General features: G+C 38.6%; 1 protein-coding gene across 1 annotated transcript in view; it reads right to left on the bottom strand.

Moving 5' to 3' along the window:
• LOC145981153 (uncharacterized) overlaps nt 1-13,554 on the bottom strand; it is a 479,000-nt gene that overhangs the window by 111,848 nt on the left and 353,598 nt on the right. The window contains exon 5 of the mRNA XM_083114280.1: nt 852-957. Coding sequence (XP_082970406.1) covers nt 852-957 — 106 coding nt within the window. The remainder of the gene's footprint in view (nt 1-851; nt 958-13,554) is intronic.

Genomic DNA, 13,554 nt, shown 5'->3' with positions numbered 1-13,554 from the left:
AAGTGTTTATGTTCCTTTGCAATGACTGTATTTATGAGCCAGGTCTGAAGCATTTGCAGATATTCATCACTGGTCATATTTTCCGCAAAGAAAAACGTGCCATAAAAATTATTCTTGGAGATGGCACAGAAGATAATGACTTTTGGTAAGTCTCTCTGTTTCTCGAGTGTGGCAATAGGATTTTCTTCGCCCTAAATGAGAACATCATGATTGTTACCATTCATGTGGGTTGTGGCCTCATCAATAATATCATGACATGTATCTACGTTCTCTTCATACTACATTACATTTTGACGTTTGAGTGTTTCTACACATACTGTTAAATTTTCAGATCATTTGCACGAGAAGTTGTAACTTTATTAGATTACGAAATTATATCAAACTTTTTGAAACAGCCGGTATTGTAATGTCTTTCAACGCAAGCATGTAGTATACTAGTAGTTCCCAAAATATCTGCCTCAGCACCTTACAGGTGTACATCGAAATATTCCAATATTTTCACTGAAATTTATTCAATGACACGATTGTTCCGAATATGTGCTTTACTGTTTAAAATGTTGCTGAATTTTATAAATATATTTATTTCTTAACTTAAACCTAGCAACCTAGCCACCCTAAGAGAACGTTCCAAATGTTAGAGATGCCTACAATCGTGACAGGGACGCCGCTACAAAATACTTAAACACTAAGGGCGCCGTGAAACGAAAAACGTTCGGAACGATTTTAGTACATTATTATGTGAGAACTTTGTCAGAATGTGATATAGTGTGTTGTTCTCTTAAGCATGATAGTTTCATTAATCACAGACGACTGTTAATTTGTATACATTCTTCTGTTCTTCAATTACTTACCATTGCATGAAAGGGTAAATCTCTAAAGCCCACTGTATAAAAGTGTGAATACTTGGTTGGAGTCGTGTAGTACATTGTTCTCTCCTTTACATTTTCTTCATGAGTACTGAAATCAAATTTATGTATTTTATTAATTCATATCATACATCTTGGTAGGGGTCAAACTTTATTCTTTCATAAATGCTTTCGGATATAGAGTATCATAATGTGCTACATTAGTAAGATCTAATATTTTACTAATAATAGAAAGGACGTGAAGCAAACCTTCAGGTATTTTCTTGTTTATCTCTAATTGCTATAATATGTATATTTTAAAATCGCAATCTAGATAAATCTTAGGAAAATATATAAGGCCTGATGACTTTGGGGGGAGGGGAATGCAGAACGAGGCTTTTCTTTGCAATTACGTATTGGTGGTTGGGTTCGTCAATTAGTTGCTTCGTTCTAATAATATTGGAAGGGGCATGACAACCAACCTACAAAAATACTCTGAAACCATGGGCAATGACAGATTTTGGATGTACTGGTTTAGCATTTTCTTGTTTCATTTCGGAGTTTCTAGGCCGCATAGTAAGTAGGGTTGTTTGGGGTTTGAAGACTTTTTATATTGACATTAAAGGGTGTGGAGTTGTGCGAATAATAGCGGAAGCTAAGGATGTAGTGAGATTATGTATTGTTACATGTAGTGGGTCGCACAGAAAGGAGCTTCGATACAGTAATTGTATGATTCCTACACTACATCATTACGGAAATAATGCTAAAATAGAATTATTCGTTGAGTCGACGCAGCCTTAAATACCGAACCTTTAACATTACTTTCAATCTAAGGGGAGTGCAGCGACTGTGACTCTAGTGAAGTTTCAATAAACTGCAGGGTAGCATTCTACTGTAGCCATCTATTCGGGTCTAGGCAGAAGCTCCTACAGGAACACGAACGTATTCCAAACAATACCAGCATTGTCAAAGCATTGCAATCATACGAACGGCGATATGAGATAAGTGGTCAATATTTAAAGACTCTTGTAGGATGGTTCAAAGTGTTCCTCGCTCGTGGGACAAATATGCAAGCATAAAAAGCTTACATGAGATGTTCTTATTTTTCAAAATAGCATCTGCATATCTAGTGTTTTATGTAACTGTCCATCTTGCATATACTTCTTGCATAAAATTAACCTGGTGACTTCACCTCTTCCAGTTAAATTTCTCTTGTGTAAGGGTTCACTTCGCTCAGTAAAGAGCGACTTATTCTGAACTGACGACTCCATATTCGCTCGATGGTGTCACATCGCATCGTCTCTAACGAGGGAACACTTGATGTTAATAGTGATCTGTCTGGCGTCTCTCCACTTACATCTATCCCAACTTTGGGATTTCTTGCACCTTCGATGGCATTTCTGTTACTGGCCTCCCAAAGTGAGACACACCAAAGGTTCAACATAATCATAGTTTTGTAGAGCTTCGCGGACAGTACCATAACTTTAATTTGATTTATACGGATGCGTCCACATCTGTCTAATCAATGGGATGCGCCTTTGTTCTTTATTTCCAAAGTAACAGTTTTGCCCTACATCCTGTCTGTCCCATCTACACGGTAAAACTGTATGCAGTCATAATGGCATTGGATTTCCCCGATGTTTTAGCCCAGAAGAAAGTCCTTGTGTACACAGATTGATATATTGTGCTCTAGAGTCTGGAATTGCAGAAATCAAGACATCCTATAGTGCACCGCATCATTCGACGAATTCTGTCCTTGCTTGCCAAAGCTTAAGTCTGCTTTTATTGGATTCCTAGTCAGGTGGGCAGATAGTCGAAGGAAGCAGCCAATGCTGCCGGTAGGTCTATTGATGTAGACGGCGATGTTCCCATTCATCTTCTTAATTCATCATCTAGCATAATATTGTTCGCTGTTACCTACTTGAGATGTGGCAGGACGAGTGGTATGAGATAAGGAGGAACAAGATTCAGGATTTGAGACCACCGCAGGTGCTTTACGTTCCTCGTCCCGTCCATCCTGACAAGAAAAAGTCTTATTAACTCGGTTTCGAAAATCACCCAAATGGTCACTTGCTGCATGAGCTGGATTTTACAATGTATCGTTTCTGTAATGTTAATTTAAGCGTTTGTCAAATTCTTATTAAATGTGCCGATTGTCCTATCCCTAGGCTGACTTTTAATCATCACAGCACTTTTATCATTTCTGTTGGGAGATGACAATGTTTTAAGAAACGTTGAGAAAATAGCTTGTCTCTTTTACTGTCTGTGAGTAGATATTTAGTGTTTTCTTGTCTTTGAAATGTGCTTTCTTGTCCAATGCAGGTTGCTTTACAACCTTGCAATTACGAGGCTTTTCCATCCCTATTAAATTTTTATTTAAGAATTGAAGGGTGAAAAATGTCACTACGTGAAAAACCAACCCCCTGTAAAAATAAGTAAGTAAATCCTAAAGGTGAACGTTGCCAAATCTGCCGATGAAAATGCAACGTTCTCGTCCACCTTCTGCCCGGGCTGCAAGGGCTCGACACTTCAACGTGTCGTGTATGTGATGGCATTTTAGGTGTTCGGCATATTCTTCTTGAATGTGGCTACTTTCTGGTCAGCCGCTGGTCTTTTCCACTTCCTTAGGTCTCGCTCCACAACTTGTGCTCTGGGGGAAAGTATTCCAGTTAACCGCGGAGGCAGTGACAAACCTCATAATGAGTTATCCACTATTCAAAAGAAGTGTTTGCACTAATTTGTTGCTATTCGCAACAAATGTTACCAGAATTTCTGATAAAGAGAGCATTTCATAATAAACATATATCGACCTTCTAACGTATTACAGCCAAACTCAGGTACGTAACCTTGTCTACCCTTCGGTATTTGCTTATGTGGGAGTGCAGAAACGTTGGTGTCCAGACCAGGTAGCCAAACGACTTGAAGAAAGTTCTTATATGGATTGAAAGTTAATATCATTTTTTGCTCATGAACGAAAAGTCAGAGCATTAATCCGAGGAATTCTTTTTTTTAAAAAAGCCCTATGAAATTAGCGTGTCTGCCCAGCAAGCGAGATTAACGAACACAGAAATCAGAGATGTCACGAACTATTTGTTGCACCCTTGCAAGTCTTTTCCGGTGATCCACGAGGAAATGGGCAACATCCTACACAACTCTGCTTCTTCTAACGCACATGTGAAGATGCGTGAATTAGAGTTGAAACGTGGTAAATTTTCAACACATGATGCCTCCTGCTTAGGAAACCAAAAAAACAGTGACGATGTAGTTACATAATTTTATTATTTAGAAATAACACCATCAACCAGACATACGTGCATGTGAAAGTACATGTACCGATAATACGAGTAATAACAATTTTTCCAATCAATATCAGAGACTTATCTTAAATGAATATTAGTAGTAGAGAATAGAGAATTGAGCGCCCTTCTAGTACTACTTGGGGCAGCAATATTAGGGGCCAATTTGTAGCTAAAATTAAGTTATATTTTTATATCTTCTGGTGGATTTAGCTAATCTATAAGTGTAACATATTACTTAATCTTATGTTAATCATCCTAAAAGGTCTAAAATCTTAGTGTAAGGATGATTAAAATTAAGCTGGTAGATTTAGCAGTGTGCTTATACTGTGAATGAAGGGGTCATGTGACCCCTGTTGATGGGCTGAGCACTCAATATGCAGACCAATGACAAAGCAGCTTAGCCCAATGAGAATTTTTGAGCCACAGTTTAGTAGAGGACGGACGTGTTTTTCCTTAGCTCCGCGTGCAGGGGTGAACAAAATGTGGTGAAGTGATTTTCTGAAGGGAGTGAACGTTGTGCTGCAGTGAACGTGATTTTTTTTGTGCATGCAAATCTTTGCAGGAGCAGCCATCGGTGCTTGAGTGTTTAAGTGTTTGTGCATTAATATTTTTCGCGCAACATGGGCATCACAAAAGGTGAATGGAACAGAATTGAGAGCACGATGGAAAGGGTTGTTGCCAAAGAATTGAACTCTCAACTGGGGGATCTGGACGAGAGGATAGCCCTGGCCTTTGTTAGCGACAAGGTTCAGTCGCTAATCAAGAGCTCCCTGACTCAAATGATAGCCGAGGCGGTGGAGGAAGCCGTTTGTAAAACAACGGAGAAATACGATGCCGAAATCAAAGCTCTTAGGTCGACGGTGAGTACATTACAGTTGCATATAAACTCGATCGAACAATATGACAGAAGACTGAACCTCGTGATCCATGGCGTGGGTGAATCTGAGGGAGAGAACTGCGAGGTGAAGGTGCTGGACATCCTCCGGGACAAGGTGCAGGTTCCCGTCGATGCATCCCAGATCCAGAGATGCCACCGCCTGGGAGCGAAGCGGCGCGACGGGAGGAGCAGGGCGCTGATCGTGCGTTTCGTGTCCTACAGGACTCGTCGGTTGGTGCTTCAGAAGAAGAAGATCCTGAAGGATTCCGCCCCCCACGTTTCCATCACGGAAATCCTCACCCGGCAAAACCTGCAGCTGTTTCACCAGGTAAGAAACAGTGGAACTTTTCAACGCGTGTGGACTTCGGATGGCAACATCCTGGCACTACACAACAACGCCACAGTTAAAATAGACAGCCTGGATGACCTAAACAAGTATGGAAAATGACAAACTCTGCCCTCGGTTGGCACTCATTGCATATATTAACCACCGTAATCATTCACTCACTTCAATCATGTGCTTCTGAATCTTATATATTTTTAGTTTTACCTTTCTTCTTTAAATAATTTAATTTTTGTCTCACATATATTATTTTTTTTTCAGTCATTTTATTAATAATGAGTTTCGTTGTTTCAAATGTAGGAAGGCAAGACGTCAATGTGCAGTGTCAGTGCCAGATAGTTCGTTGGACACCCCTGAAAGATGTTCCCTGATATTTGCAAGAATGGTCACTCTCTCCCTTCCCCCCGAGGCCAAGGTCGAGACCACAATGCGGGGGCTGTAAATAGTTTTCCTCCCTCCCCGTCTGGCAATGAGCCGCCACCCCCCGTGACGCTACACAGGCTGAGCGTGGCAAACCGGAGATTCCTTGCAAACTTGTATCCGCACGTAGAAGACCTTGCTTTTCCCGAAAACGCAGAAAATATCACGGTTGGGCACGTCAATATTAACCGCATAAAGAACAAAATAGATGAAATCGCAGCTTCCCATATAATAAACTTCACATGCGTTGCAATCACCGAGACTTGGCTCGATGATTCCATTCCAGACAAACACGTTGAAATTGAAGGGTTCAAAATGTACAGACTTGATCGAGACTATCCTAAGCAAGGGGGAGGTATTATTGTTTACGTAAAAACAGCTGTAATATCGGAACTTATATATTCTGTGTCAGATGTAGACATTGAAGGATTGTGGGTGTCTTTAAAACTCAAACAGAATGACAAACCTTTAATTCTAGGATGCGTATATAGACATCCCAAGGCCCCCGTCACTTTTAATGAAAAACTAGAAAATATTTTGCAGTCATTTCCGGCTTGCCACGCTTCGGTTCTCGTTGGGGATACAAATCATGACGTCATGAAACCAACTGCAGCGGACAATGCATTTTTCGATACGATGGAATCAGCGGGGTACAAGCAGCTCGTTCGCCTGCCGACACGCGTCACCGACACGAGTGAGAGTCTCATAGATCACATTTTTACCAACAAGAAAGAATTGCATGATAAATTCGCCGTAGTAATGCATGATTTAAGCGATCATTTTCTGATATACACCTCAATTAACCTAAGGCCACAAAGATCTCCAAGAATACTCGTAACTAAGCGTTCTTTTAAAAATTTCCCTGAACAACAGTTCGTTGATCATTGTTCTTATCTACCCTTTCACAAAACAACAATGATGTCGGATATAAATGATAAGGTGACATATTTGCAGTCATTAATAACCGAAGCTCTGGATGTCTATGCGCCAATAAAAACGTTTCGTGTTAGGGGCAACAAGCGTCCCTGGATCACCGGCGGTCTTCTTAGATTGATATCACTCAAGAACCGGATGTTTAAGCGCGCACGTAGTCCAAATAATAATAATTACACGTGGGAACAATATAAGACCATAAGGAACTACGTAACAAAAACAGTAAAAGATGCGAAAAGAAATTATATCCTTACGCAGATCTATTCCGATAAATATTCAGGCAATAACAAATTCAAGATTTTCAGGTTCTTAACTGGAAATGATAGCAAAAGCCAATCCATCGCATCTATTGAACATAACAATGAAACAATTACGGAAGAAGGGAGGGTGTCGAACATCCTCAATGACCACTTTGCTAACGTCGGTAAGTCAATATCCAACACATTCACTAACAATTTAATGGCGAAGAAAAATGAAAGTAGCAAACAAAATGAAAAAGACGCTAAATATCAAGAAACCAGCTTCAGTTTTAAGCCTGTCTCAAGTGATGACGTTATGAAAATTCTTCAAAAACTTAACCTCAGGAAAGGTCCAGATTTCAATGAAATAAGTAATCGCATAATATGTCTACTCGCCCCATGGATTGTCGAACCTCTCACAGATATAATTAATTCATCCTTAAAAAGCGGAATCTTTCCTAACACTTGGAAACACGCAAGGGTCACACCAATATTTAAAGGGGGGTCCCCGACGCAAGTTAATAATTATCGCCCCATATCAATTACTTCCTCATTAAGCAGGATTCTTGAAAAGGTAATAGACAAGCAATTAGAACAATACTTACATTCTAACAATCTACTGACAGATAGACAGTTTGCTTTTAGAAAAAAATCGCTCGACAGAATTACTCTTGCACGAACTGATACATAACTGGAGAAATATATTAGATCGTAAAGGGAAGCAATACATTGGCATTATTTCTCTAGATATCAGTAAAGCATTCGACAGTGTTCAACCAAATTTATTAGTACAGAAATTACATCAGCAATTTAATTTCTCTGTCCTTGCATGCAACTGGATCGAAAGTTATTTATGGAATAGGAGTATCGACACAAAAGTAGGCAACTCGATTTCAAACCGTGTAAATGTATCTTTCGGTGTACCACAGGGATCTATTCTAGGTCCTAAACTGTTTAACATGTTTGTGAATGACATCGCAGACAGGGAATTTGGGTTTGAATTATATTTGTACGCAGATGACTGTCTCCTGTACTGCGCGTCAAGCAAATTAGAAAAAGTAATTGCAAATATAGAGGAAAATATGCCCGAAGTTCTTGAGTGGTATCAATCTAACATGTTGAAAGTGAACGAGTCTAAGACGCAAGTATTAATACTATCCAGTGAAAATAATAACAATACGCTAATTGACAACATTAAAATAGGAAATTTCAATATAACACCATGTGAATCTCTAAAATATCTCGGTATGCACCTAGATAAAAGTTTATCCTTTTCACAACATGTAAAAAGAATGTGTTCACGCGCAGCACCTAAAATCAAGCAGTTTCAATTTGTCTGCAAATATGTACACCTTGCCCACAAATTAGCGTTCTACAAAGCATTTATTAGGCCGTTACTTGAATACTGTTCCTCTGTACTTTATGGGATTAATAGAAATAACACCACGAAACTAGAGAAAATGCAAATTTGGGCTATTCGTAGCATAAGAAATACAGCGCACACGACCTCACGTGCAAGCAGAGAAGAACTCCAATTACCCACGCTGGAATCCAGACGAAAATATGCATTTCTACTAAAAATTCACCAGGCAATTAACAAGCACCACCACTTATTAAAGGACAAAGTAATGATATCTAGTAATAGAAATTATCCCAATCTGCGATCCAATAACACCAACAGTATCCGAGTACCAAAATGTAACAAGGCAAGATACGGATCAAAATCCCTGTCATCACTGGCAAGTAAAGCGTGGAATCAACTACCTGTAAATTGTAGAAAGGAGAGAAATTTGACCACATATAAACAACAGATTAGGACATTAATTTATGAATACTGACACTGTGCCTATTCTACCTCATTTCTTCCTTCATAAAACGTAGCTGCAAAAAATGTTTATTTTAGTCTATTTCTTATATTTTTCAATTATATAAATTTATAATATTCCATTGTATGTATACTTATAAACAAATAGCATAACTGTATATTAATTCATGTAGGGCAAAAAGCTGTTTTTGTTGTTCGGAATCAATGTAAAAAAAAAAATGTGAGCTTAATTGTAACCCTACTTTAATAATAAATAATAATAATAATAATAACAGTTTAATGCAAAGGGAAGAATATTTCGTCCGTGAGTAATTAATATACAGTAATATCATTAATATTATAATAATATTGGCTGCGGCGGCTCAGTCGGTAACGCGTCTGACTACCAAGCTAAAGGTACCGGATTCGATCCCCGGCCGATTCAAATCCGAAAATTTTCTAACTTTAGAAGCGGCTCCGGCGCCCACCCGCATAGAATAACAGGGGTACCTGGGGAAACCCTGAGGGGTAAATGCGATCAGGGGCGTGGTGCTGATCACATTATCCCCACTCACGACCAGATCAAGAAAGTGTGGGGCATTACCCCCGCACCCTCTATACGCCTTAATGGCGTGGTGCTAAGCATGTGACCGATTGTTAAGTTGTCCGAAAAGACTAAAGTGAAGAACAATAAACACCCATGCTAAAAATGGACTAGGTCTCGCGGGAAACAGCAGTGTCAGTTGCTTTTGGGGCTAAGAACAGTAGTGAGCGAGCGTGGAAAGTTTTCGGAAGGCCGCGCAGTTTTGTTCGTGTCAAGTTGGAAATTGTAGTCTCGTCGACTGAACGGTAGTTTGCGATCACGTTAAGAAGAAATCAAAACTCTGAATCGGTGACTGCCCGTTATTAGTTTTCGATATCCACGAAAACTGTAGGGTCTAAGTTGGTCGACCCGGAAGCTGCAGTGAGGAGGATGGAAACGTATGTCCAGAAGCCATAGTCTGAGTTGATGACGTGATCATTTTAAGGGATTTTGTCAGCTGTTCCAGAGAGTAATCTTCTAATTGGATTCGAGTTTGCAGAAGGGAAAGTGAAAAACTTAGTGCTAAAGTGAAACTTTAATAATAATGATAATTTGATAATAAAGAGAGCTCTTTTAATAAATGTAATTTTTGTTGGATACACAACTTTAGAGTGTTAATAAAACCTGAAAAGGAATTGTTTCCCACTGAACGAAAGCAAGAAACGACGCAAAATCCAGCTTTATCGTTACATGGTGCCCGAAACTATTGGGTACTGCTTTGGATGGTATTGTTGAAAAAAAAAATACTAGCGAGCATTGTTTGTTTCTTTGTAAACATTGATTTTTGTATAATGTACGAAACATGGGAACGACTTTTTCTTATAGGTTAAAAGAAAACACACACCCGTGTCCACAAATTCTGTCGTCAAGCAAAGTTGAGTTGCGTCAGCTCTTAGTCTTTAAGCCAAAAAAACTGACAAGTTTGTTTTGTGTTATCGAAAATGGGAGAAGTACGTCAGCAGAAACGACAACATGAATCGTATAACAGTGTCATCTTATGAGAAGGACCATTCCCCCGATATTCCCTTGGATACCGTGTTAAATTGCTGGGGGAGAAGACTGGACATTGATTGCGCTGTTGAATGTACATTGTGGAACATATGGTCGCACAAAAAATCCGAAGATATAAGTGAAGAAGGGTTTAAAAAATTCCAAGATAAGCCTGAGGATTTTTTTTTCTTGTAAACGTTGTCGAGATCAGCTGGAGAATGAAACGTCTAGATAGGGAAGAGACACAGAAATTTCACAGGGTTTCTCGAAAGTAGTGGACAAATTTAAAGAAAGGAAGATGTAGTTTTTGATGAGAGCTTTGATTTGAAATCTATTTTGTTAAGCATCAGAAAGGATTAGCTTAGATTTACGGAAGATAATAAGCTAGAGCGGGGTAGAGATAAACAGTAACTACTTAAAATTATGGAGCAAAACAAGTTAGAACAGGATAAAAGATTTGATTTCCTATATCAGAGCATAGAGCAGACTAACGAGAAATAAGCGACCGATTAGGAGAAAAAGTAGAGAAATTAGAAGTTAGGGCACAAGAGAATGATCAGCAGAAAGTCAGTTCTTTGGGACGGTCTGCCACTCCGCTGCGTAATGTAGTCGTTGTTAAAAACGAACCAACTCAAACAAAATCAAGTTGTTGTGGAAATCAAAAGAATGCTGAAAATATTCATTATCTTTGTAAACAAATACGTGCGTTAGGAAGAAAGATGGCAGATAATCAGGCTAGAATGAAAAATGAATTAGAAGAGGCAATACTTAATGTTAGGGACGAACTAACTTTCAAATTGCAGTTTAATAATAATTGTTTGAGCAACAAAAGGGAAAGCACAAGACGACAGGCGAAGGGAATGCAGTCTTCTAGTTCAAGTGAAATTGTGATGGGCTATAGACGACGACAAAATAAGAAATTGAAAGAAAAGTTGGAAAGGAAGGGAAAATTGGTAGGCGAAGACAATGAAACTCAAACTTCGTCATCAAGCAGTTCCAAAAGAGAGTTTTCACGGATGCGTCGTAAGAAAAAGAAAGTTTACCGAAAGTACGTAGAGTTTGAAAGTTCTCCAGGTAGGGAGAAGAAATTTTTTTAAAGAGACTAGAAATATCTTCAAGGCACAAGTAGTAGACACGAGATCGGCATTGAGTATAGTGAAATTACTAAATTGAAACAAATCTCTGGAGAAATGGATGAGCAACTTCCATCACAATTTCTGAATGACCTAGAGGAAAGTTTAACTTTAATGGCCTTGAGTGAACAACAGTATTTGAATGTAATCCCCCTTGTTCTTGTGAAGACAGCTAAACTGTGGTTTTTGGAAAATAAACACAAATTGAACAACTATGGTACTTTCAAGAGAAAATTTCTAAATACCTTTGAATCCGAAGATGTTAAATCTTTAAGACTGACTCAAATTATCTTGCAAAATTTGTGCCAGGTAAAGGAGAGAGCTTAGAGAAATTCTTCTGGTACAATGCCAGACAGCTCAGACTGCTACAACCCTCTTTGTCCGAAGACAAATGTATAAGCTTGATTGCTAATGGACTCCCATTTAGATTGAGAGAAATACTCTTAACAGTTATCTGCTGCTGCTTACTTGGTACGCAGACATGAATTTCTCTGGTTAGAGCAGAAGAATCAGTCTTCCTATCGGAGTAAGAAGAATGAAGAAAGAAGTAACAGAGGGAGAGAAGAACAGAGCTACAACGTTAGAAATGTAAATGTAGTTTCAAATTCTTGTCGTTGGGATAATTTTACAAATGAACGGAGTGGAAACAGAAATGGATTCGGGATCGAAGATGGGAGCGCGATCTCAAATAGAAACGAATTTCAATATTGAAGAGATGGTAATTATGGATCAGTGGCGGTCAAGAAGTGGAACCTAGGCCAATGATCCTCACCAACAGTACACTATTAGAGAGACACAGCATCGAACATATGAGCGAAATTACTCTCCAATTTGGCGATATGGAAATAGGGAGACTACCATAGCAGAAGTTCATCGTGAAAATGATCCAAGAAACGAGGACGCTGTCCGCCATTAAACAGTGAGCGGATGGAAAGAACAACTGAGGAAGAGGACGATGAAACTATGTTCAAAACTGTTTAAACAGTGAGCGGATGGAAAGAACAACTGAGGAAGAGGACGAAGAAACTATGTTCAAAACTGTTCAAATTGATAAGAATTATAACTCAAGAATGAATAATTTAAAATATTCCCGGAATTTAGATGTACATTCTTCTGGGTATTTAGAAGAAAATAAAAAGGAAATTAAAAAAAAAAATCGAACAGATCCATAAAAGAGAAAATAAAACTGCGAGAAATGCACATGAATATAAGGTCGAGGACGGACCAGAAATTGTTGAAAAATAGTAGGTCGAAGGCGGACCGCAAATTAGTGCATTTACTTCATGAGATGCTTCTGATATTGAAGCAAAAGTTTATGTGTGAGAGGATAAAAACTATTTTTTTGAATAACTTCTGGGAACAACTGGTTTTAACAATGTTCATATTTTCAAGTAAATAGAATGACTGATAAAAGGATGTATGATAGTATATAAATTGTTGAAGGGTTTGTGTGCAATGAAAATATAAATATATACTAGAATGTTAAATGTCGTAAAGGTATTGATTAACAATTAATGATGTCTGTTGCATGAAGGTATATATTTGATGAAAGGTTTTCGTAAAATGTTCATTATGATTGAGTGTTGGCCAATTATGATTTTGTATACTTAGTTGAGAATATTCATGCAGTATAGTATATATTACGTTAAAGGAAATATATATATTGTAATCCGATTCTTTTTAAATGTATATACGAGGGTAGGATACAAATTCAAGGAGAAGGAAATAACTTTAAAAGACATTATCTCTCCTTGCAGTCCATATAATGTCTCTTCGGGAGAGGGGAAGTCTGTGACAGATTTTCTTCGTGTTAAGTTGGAAAATGTAGTCTTGTCGACTGAACGGTAGTTTGCGATCACGTTCAGAAGAAGTCAAAACTCTGAAATAGTGACTGCCCGTTGTTAGTTTTCGATATCTACGAAAACTGTAGGGTCTAAGTTGGTCGACCCGGAAGCTGCAGTGAGGAAGATGGAAACGTATGTCTAGAAGCCATAGTCTGAGTTGATGACTTGATCATCTTTAAGGGATTTTGTCAGCTGTTCCAGAGAGTATTCTTCTAATTGGATCCGAGTTTGCAGAAGGGAATTT

Source organism: Lepisma saccharinum, chromosome 29 (genome assembly GCF_977018435.1).
Source record: "Lepisma saccharinum chromosome 29, izLepSacc3.1, whole genome shotgun sequence".
In the NCBI taxonomy this organism is placed as follows: Eukaryota; Metazoa; Arthropoda; class Insecta; order Zygentoma; family Lepismatidae; genus Lepisma; species Lepisma saccharinum.
Note: the sequence above shows the minus strand (reverse complement) of the source record. Positions and strands in the feature narration are given on the sequence as shown.